Source organism: Leucoraja erinacea, chromosome 15 (genome assembly GCF_028641065.1).
Source record: "Leucoraja erinacea ecotype New England chromosome 15, Leri_hhj_1, whole genome shotgun sequence".
Taxonomy (NCBI): Eukaryota; Metazoa; Chordata; class Chondrichthyes; order Rajiformes; family Rajidae; genus Leucoraja; species Leucoraja erinaceus.
The window spans coordinates 42702888-42710830 of NC_073391.1; the positions used below are offsets into that span (position 1 = coordinate 42702888).

At 50.3% G+C, this 7943-nt stretch overlaps 1 protein-coding gene across 2 annotated transcripts; it reads left to right on the top strand.

Moving 5' to 3' along the window:
• Nucleotides 1-634: 634 nt before the first annotated feature.
• Nucleotides 635-7005, top strand: LOC129704262 (uncharacterized). 2 transcript variants are annotated; one of them, XM_055647268.1, is made up of 5 exons: nt 635-781; nt 1502-1636; nt 2371-2697; nt 4389-4646; nt 6365-7005. In XM_055647268.1, the coding sequence occupies exons 2-5, from the start codon at nt 1582-1584 to the stop codon at nt 6451-6453; spliced, it is 729 nt and encodes a 242-aa protein (XP_055503243.1). In that variant the 5' UTR covers nt 635-781; nt 1502-1581; the 3' UTR covers nt 6454-7005. The 2 variants fall into 2 exon arrangements, with proteins under 2 accessions (XP_055503243.1, XP_055503242.1); XM_055647267.1 differs by lacking the exon at nt 635-781 and adding an exon at nt 796-841.
• Nucleotides 7006-7943: the final 938 nt, after the last annotated feature.

A 7943-nucleotide genomic window follows, 5' to 3' on the forward strand; every position in this document is an offset into this window, starting at 1 on the left:
CGCTTGGGTTGCAAGAAGAAGGCGGATAGGTTTGAGTTTTTTTGTCCTTTGCAGTGCAGGAGGCTGAGGGATGACCTTGTCTCACATTTGGCCTCTATCCGTCTAGAACCATAGAAAATAGGTGCAGGAGTACGCAATTCGGCCCTTCGAGCCTGCACCGCCATTCAATATGATCACGGCTGATCATCCAACTCAGTATCCCATCCCTGCCTTCTCTCCATACCCCCTGATCCCTTTAGCCGCAAGGGCCACATCTAACTCCCTCTTAAATATAGCCAATGAACTGGCCTCAACTACCTTCTGTGGCAGAGAATTCCACAGATTCACCACTCTCTGTGTAAAAAATGATTTTCTCATCTCAGTCCTCTTATCCCTAAACTGTGACCCCTAGTTCTGGACTTCCCCAACATCGTGAATAATCTTCCTGCATCTAGCCTGTCCAACCCCTTAACCCTCTCTTACATTTCACTTCTCTTTCAAACCTGAGCAATGATCTTACTCGGCTGGGACCAGCACGTCGTTTTCAACAACGCTGTCCTCCAGCCTTTCCGACCGTAATCTTCGCATTGAACTGTCTCGCGCTCCAGGTGCGGCAGACATAATGCAAGAATCCGGTTTGTCAACTTTTAAATGCGAGCGAGGGACAAATAAGCTCAGCTGTCAGTGCAATGAGCTTTGCTATCATTGGTTGACAGCACTAATGGAACGAGTAGGGAGGTGCCGCGCCTGGGTTTAAATTCAGACGACTTCGCCTCTCCTGTCTTTTGCCCGGTCGCTGCAGGTGAGTTTCCCACTGTCCCTGCGTGTCGGATGGAACTGCACGGAAGGGTTCACACTGAGGGTGAGGTGGGGCAGGTGGTTGAGGGAGTGGGGTCAATAGAGGAGGGGGGGTCAGGAGAGAGGGAGGGCGGGGGGGGGGGGGGGGGGAGAGAGAGAGAGATAGATGGTGAGAGAGAGAGGTAGAGAGGGGAGGGGGGGGGGGGGGGGGGGGGGGGGGGGGGGGGGGGGGGGTGAGGTGGCCAGGGCGGCAGGAGGGGACGTTGTCGGCGGGCGCGGGGGGGGAGGGGAAACAGGACAGATAGACACAAAATGCTGGAGAAACTCGGCGGGACTTCTCCATCTCCAGGGATGCTGTCTGTCCCGCTGAGTTACTCCGGTATTTTGTGTCTATCTTCCCTGGTTCCCCTCCCGACCCTCTTGCCGCCCCGATCGCCTCACCATGTGTTTCTCTGTGGAATTCTCTGCCACAGACGGCAGTGGAGGCAAATTCACTGGATGTTTTCAAGAGAGAGTTAGATTTAGCTCTTGGGGCTAAATGAGTCAGGGGGTGTGGGGAAAAGGCAGGAACGTAGTACCGATTGTGGATGATCAGCTATGATCATAGTGAATGGCGGTGCTGGCTAGAAGGGCCGAACGGCCTACTCCTGCACCTATTTTCCCACTGTTTCTAACCTCTGTCTTTCACTCAGTCCGACATCTCCCTCTTTCTCCTCTCTCCCAGTTTGTGGCTTGATTCTAGGGGATTCCCCCACAGCCTGGAGTCGGCGCCCGTTGAGCAGCCGGGACCGGGACACCGCGAGGATGCGACCCTCTGACTGCAAGGCCGTGGGTCTGCTGTGGCTGTGGCTGCTGGCAGGTACAGAGACAGAGAGAGGCCACTCGGCCTGCGAGTCCTGCTGTCCGCGGGGTCGGGAGTGGACATTTGTCAACACAAAACACCAAGTGCTGGAGGAACTCAGCGGGTCGGGCAGCATCTGTGGAGGGAATGGACAGGCGACCCTTCAGACTGATGGGGAGGAGAGGGGAAGGGAGAGAAAGCCGGAACACACAGGGTTGGGGGGGGAGGGGGGGTGATGCCTGTGAAGTGATAGGTGGAAGAAGGAACTGCAGATGCTGGTTTAAACCGAAGATAGACACAAAAAGCTGGAGTAACTCGGTGAAACAGACAGCATCTCTGGAGAGAAGGAATGGGTCGAAAAAGTGTCTCAACCCGAAACGTCGCCCATTCCTTTTCTCAAGAGATGCAATGCTGCCTGACCTGCTGAGTTATTCCAAAATGTTGTGTGTATCTTTGGTTTAAATCAGTTCAGTTGAGTCTAGTTTATTGTCACGTGTGCCGAGGTACAGTGAAAAGTTTTTGTTGTGTGCTAACCAGTCAGTGGAAAGACAATACATGATTACACTCAAACTTACATTTACAGTGTACAGATACATGATAAAGGGAATAATGTCTGCATCTGCAGTTCCTTCCAACACTTAAACAAGAAGGCGTGGGTTTAAGTGAGGGGGCCAGGTTCAATAGGTATGTGAGGGGCAATGTTTTCATGCGGTGGTGAAGCAGGCAGGTACAGTGACCATGTTGTGTTGCAGGCCTCTCCACTGTGGCGCTGTGCAGAGCAGGAACGACAACCATCACGGTCACCATCACCACCCTGTGTAAGATGGTGCCGTTGCCCCTCCGAAATGACAGACAGGAGTGGGTGGTGATGAGACGGCTCGATCCCAATATTGAAATCCTGCGCTGGAAGTCTAGCAGCCCGGAGCGTCTGCACATTGTCAACTCGTCCTACAAGGACAGGATCATGTACCAACAAGCCTTCATCGAGCTGCGGGACGTGGGGCCGAGTGACGAGGGGACGTACAAGATAACCTACTATGGCAGTGACCTGATCGACCTCTTTGAGCTGCGTGTAGTTGGTGAGTAGTGTCGTGGAGAGTGGTACAGAACCCAGACTGGCCCTTCGGCCCATATTGTCCATGCTGACCCAGTGGACATGGGCAATGGCCCATATCCCTCTCAACCCTTCCATATATCCACATGTCCTTAATTCAGAATTTACACTAGTGGGCCCACCCTGACTTTATCCATGACTATTCTAAAGTGAATAGAATAGTTGGTCCTTAAGGGCTGATCAAAGTAACATTAGCAAATTTGCAGATGACACAAAGCTGGGTGGCAGTGTGAACTGTGAGGAGGATGCTATGAGAATGCAGGGTGTATCTTTATCTCCTGACCCCCTCTACTCGGCTCCTGGATGTAGTGTTTCAGAGAGCTTTTGATAAGGTCCCACATAGAAGATTAGTGGGCTAAATGGTTGTGAAGTGGTTGGCAGACAGGAAACAAAGAGTAGGGATTAACAGGTCTATTTCAGAATGGCAGGCAGTGACTAGTGGGGTACCATAAGGCTCGGTGCTGGGACCACAGCTATTTATAATATACATCAATGATTTAGATGAAGGGATTCAAAGTAACATTAGCAAATTTGCAGATGACACAAAGCTGGGTGGCAGTGTGAACTGTGAGGAAGATGCTATGTGAATGCAGGGTGACTTGGGACAGGTTGGGGGACTGGGCAGATGCATGGCAGATGAAGTTTAATGTGGATAAATGTGACATTATCCACTTTGGTAACAAAAACAGGAAGGCAGATTGCTATCTAAATGGCGTCAAATTGGGAAAAAGGGGAAGTACAATGGGATCTGGGGGTCCTTGTACATCAGTCTATGAAAGTAAGCATGCAGGCACAGTAGGCAGTGAAGAAAGCGAATGGCATGTTGGCCTTTATAACACGAGGAATCGAATATCGGAGCAAAGAGGTCCTTCTGCAGTTGTACAGGGCCCTAGTGTGACCACACCTGGAGTATTATGTGCAGTTTTGGTCTCCTAATTTGAGGAAGGACATTCTTGCTATTGAGGGAGTGCAGTGTAGATTTACAAGGTTAAGTCCTGGGATGGTGTGACTGTCACGTGTTGAGTTAATGGAGCCGCTGGGCTTGTACACTCTGGAGTTTAGAAGGATGAGACGGGATCTCATTGAAACATATAAGATTGTTAAGGGTTTGGACATGCTAGAGGCAGGAAACATGTTCCCGATGTTGGGGGAGTCCAGAACCAGAGGCCACAGTAAAGAAGTAAGCCATTTAGAACGGAGATGAGGAAACACTTTTTCTCTCACAGTGGTGAGTCAGTGGAATTCTCTGCCTCGGAGGGCGATGGAGGCAGGTTTTCTGGATGCTTTCAAGAGAGAGCTAGATAGGGCTCTTAAAGATAGCGGAGTCAGGGGATATGGGGAGAAGGCAGGAACAGGGTACTGATTGGGGATGAACAGCCATGATCACATTGAATGGCGGTGCTGGCCTGAAGGGCCGAATGGCCTACTCCTGCACCTGTTGTCTATTGTCTAGTCTTTCCGCTGACTGGATAGCACGCAACAAAACCGTTTCACTGTGGCAGTAAACTAAACTAAACCCAGGGTCGCTCCCCTTAGGGTGCTCTGCTACACCATGCTCAGTTGCTCAATTAGCCAACTTGGATCTTCCAGCCAGCCCATGAGGTGGCTTTGCACTTCTCCCCACACTGATATTGACTGCAATGTGCTGCCTTGCAGAGCCGATGTCCACACCGGCCGTGGGGGACAGCTGCAACTCGTCGCTAATCACGCTGAACTGTTTCATCGACGACGGCTGCACCGTCACCTACCAGTGGGAGCGGCGATCGCAGGATCCCGGCGTGGGGAACGCCACCTTCCCCAGACACATTCTGCGCCTGCTGAACACGGGTCAGCACAACTACACCTGCATCGGAGAAGATTGCTGCAGCAGCCACGCTGTCACTGCAAATCTGCTCTGCGACTCCCTGCTCAGAAGTGAGTGGGTCAGATGAGGGAGTGGGACTGAGCCTGGCTCTGGTTTCAGGAGGTGTCTGACCATGACATTGGCACTCAAATACACATGGACCATTTCCGACATTTCCCTACCATTTCTAGACCTCACTATCTCCATCGCAGGTGATAGACTACTGACCGACATCCACCATAAACCCACTGACTCCCATGGCTATCTGGACTACACTTCTTCCCACCTTGCTTCCTGTAAGGACTCCATCCCCTACTCCCAATTCCTCCGTCTATGTCGCATCTGCCGCAGGATGAGATGTTCCACACCAGGGCATCGGAGATGTCCACATTCTTCAGGAAACGGGGGTTCCCCTCTTCTACTATAGATGAAGCTCTCACCAGGATCTCTTCCATACCCCCGTGACTCTACTCTCACTCCCCATCCCCCCCACTCGCAACAAGGGCAGAGTTCCCCTTGTCCTCACCTTCCACCCTACCAGCCGTCACATACAACAAATAATCCTCCAACATTTTTGCCACCTCCAACGGGATCCCACCACTGGCCACATTTTCCCATCTCCTCCCCTTTTGGCTTTCCGCAGAGACCGCACCCTTCGTAAATCCTTGGTCAATTCGTCCCTTCCCACCCAAACCATCCCCTCTATTGGCACTTTCCCTTGCAACCGCAGGAAATGTTACACTTCAGATTCAGATTCAATTTTAATTGTCATTGTCAGTGTACAGTACAGAGACAACGAAATGCAAATACACTTGTCGCTTTACCTCCCCCCTTGACTCCATTCAAGGACCAATGCAGACTTTCCAGGCGTGGCAGAGGTTCACCTGCACCTCCTCCCTCATCTATTGCATCCCCTGCTCTAGGTGTCGGCTGCTCTACATCGGTGAGACCAAGCACAGGCTTGACGATCGCTTCGCCGAACACCTCCACTCGGTTCGCATTAACCAACCTGATCTCCTGGTCGCTCAGCACTTCAACTCCCCCTCCCATTCCGAATCCGACCTTTCTGTCCTGGGCCTCCTCCATGGCCAGAGTGAGGACCACCGTAAATTGAAGGAGCAGCACCTCATATTTCGCTTGGGCAGTTTACACCCCAGCGGAGTGAACGTTGACTTCTCTAATTTCAGGTAGTCCCTGCTTTCTCCTCCCCTTCTCTGCTCTGCCTCAGCCCACTGTCTCTGCTTCTTCCTTTCTTCTTCCCGCCTCCCCCCCCCCCCCCCCCCATCAGTCTGAAGAAGGGTCTCATCCCGAAACGTTGCCTGTTTCCTTCGCTCCATAGCTGCTGCCTCACCTGCTGAGTTTCTCCAGTATTTTTGTCTACCTATGACATTGGCTTCTGTAAATCGTCCCTGTGTAGGTTAGAGCTCATGTACAGGGTGGTCACTGGTCATCATGGACTCGATGGCCAAATGGCTTGGCTTCACGCTGTATCTCTAGCTCCAAACTCAGGGTTCACTACTGAGACGAGGAATGTATTTAGTCCGAGGGATATGAATCTGCAGAGTTCATTGTCACAGACGGTGGTGGAGGCAAAGTAATTGGGTTCTTTAAAGTGGAGATTGACAGATTCTTGATGCGGGTGTTGGGGGTTATGGGGAGAGGGCAGGAGAATGGGGTTAGGAGGGAGAGATGGATCAGCCATGATTGAATGGCGGAGTAGACTTGATAGGCCGAGTGGTCTAAATTCTGCTCCTATCACTAATGACTAGTCTGACTTTTTCTTGTCCAGGGTCGCGGAGTCGTGGGATGATCGCTGCTCCTGTTGTTGGGCTCATTCCTGTTGCGCTGATCCTAGTTCTCTCGCTGTATCTCTGGTGAAATGTATTGAAGCTGAAAACCATGCACCATGTTTCCGTCACTGTGGCGGCAAGAAAAAAAACTGAAGGGATCAGATGTCTAGTTGAAGGAACATCTGACAAAAAGAATGTGGACATTGTCAGAAAGGCACACTTCCTGAGAAAGCAGAGGAAGATTCAACCTACATGGACGGCAAACTGCAAAATCTTCATAAAACTGAACAGAACACCTGAAGAGTCTAGAGTGCTGGTCACCTGAGATATGGAGAATTGGACAAATACCAGTGAGACCAAAAGAACAACACAACAAGATAATGGAAAAACAAGGGACTAAATAAATACACCACACACTTGACACGTTTCTATGTTCTATAAGGATCTTGTCGTAAACTTTGCCGAAGTCCATGTATACAACATCTATCCGATCCCCATTGACTATTGTTGCATCTGTTGCTCTTTGGGAAACTATTATTTGTGCAAAGTCTGGCTGTTGATGCAACAATGTTCTGCACGTTTTTGAACAAATAACGATGCAATTGTAACGGGCACTTTGTACACATTAAATCAGATCAGTGAGTCACCTTGTGTAGCAGAAAGCTTATTTACATGTACCAATGCACAATAAAGTGAAGGGCGGGAGAGGAGCAGTGAGTGAGTGTTTCACATTAAACATAGGAAATTGGTGCAGGAGTAGGCCATTCGGCCCTTCGAGCCTGCATCGCCATTCCATAGCTTGTGCTCACTAGAATTTAGAAGATTGAGGGAGGATCTTATAGAAACGTACAAAATTCTTAAGGGGTTGGACAGGCTAGATGCAGGAAGATTGTTCCCGATGTTGGGGGAGTCCAGAACAAGGGGTCACAGTTTAAGGATAAGGGGGAAATCTTTTAGGACCGAGATGAGAAAAACATTTTTCACACAGAGAGTGGTGAATCTCTGGAATTCTCTGCCACAGAAGGTAGTTGAGGCCACTTCATTGGCTATATTTAAGAGGGAGTTAGATGTGGCCCTTGTGGCTAAAGGGATCAGGGGGTATGGAGAGAAGGCAGGTACAGGGTACTGAGTTGGATGATCAGCCATGATCATATCGAATGACGTGCAGGCTTGAAGGGCCAAATGGCCTACTCCTGCACCTATTTTCTATATTCTATGTTTCATACATAGAAACATAGAAAATAGGTGCAGGAGTAGACCTCACTCTGGTCATGGAGGAGACCCAGGACAGAAAGGTCAGATTCGGAATAGGAGGGGGAGTTGAAGTGCTGAGCCACCGGGAGATCAGGTTGGTTAATGCGAACCGAGTGGAGGTGTTCGGCGAAGCGATCGCCAACTTTGACAGCTGGGAATTAGTCCGAACTGAGGCTGTGGGATGAGAGTACAGTAACTTGATCCATGAAATAAGGTTTGTTCCAAAACCAAATTTGTCTAGAACAGCCCATAGAGAGACCCACTCAAATGCTTTTTCTGCATCAATAGATACGACACCCTCAGGTACATCCTCAGAAGGAGAAT

What these genes read in the sequence shown, in the direction of transcription:
- LOC129704262 (XM_055647267.1), top strand. Translation starts at nt 811, where the DNA reads ATGGAACTGCACGGAAGGGTTCACACTGAGG. An exon ending in CGGAAGGGTTCACACTGAGG is followed by an intron (nt 842 to 1,501) that starts GTGAGGTGGGGC and finishes CCTCTCTCCCAG; the next exon opens with TTTGTGGCTTGATTCTAGGG. An exon ending in CTTTGAGCTGCGTGTAGTTG is followed by an intron (nt 2,698 to 4,388) that starts GTGAGTAGTGTC and finishes GCTGCCTTGCAG; the next exon opens with AGCCGATGTCCACACCGGCC.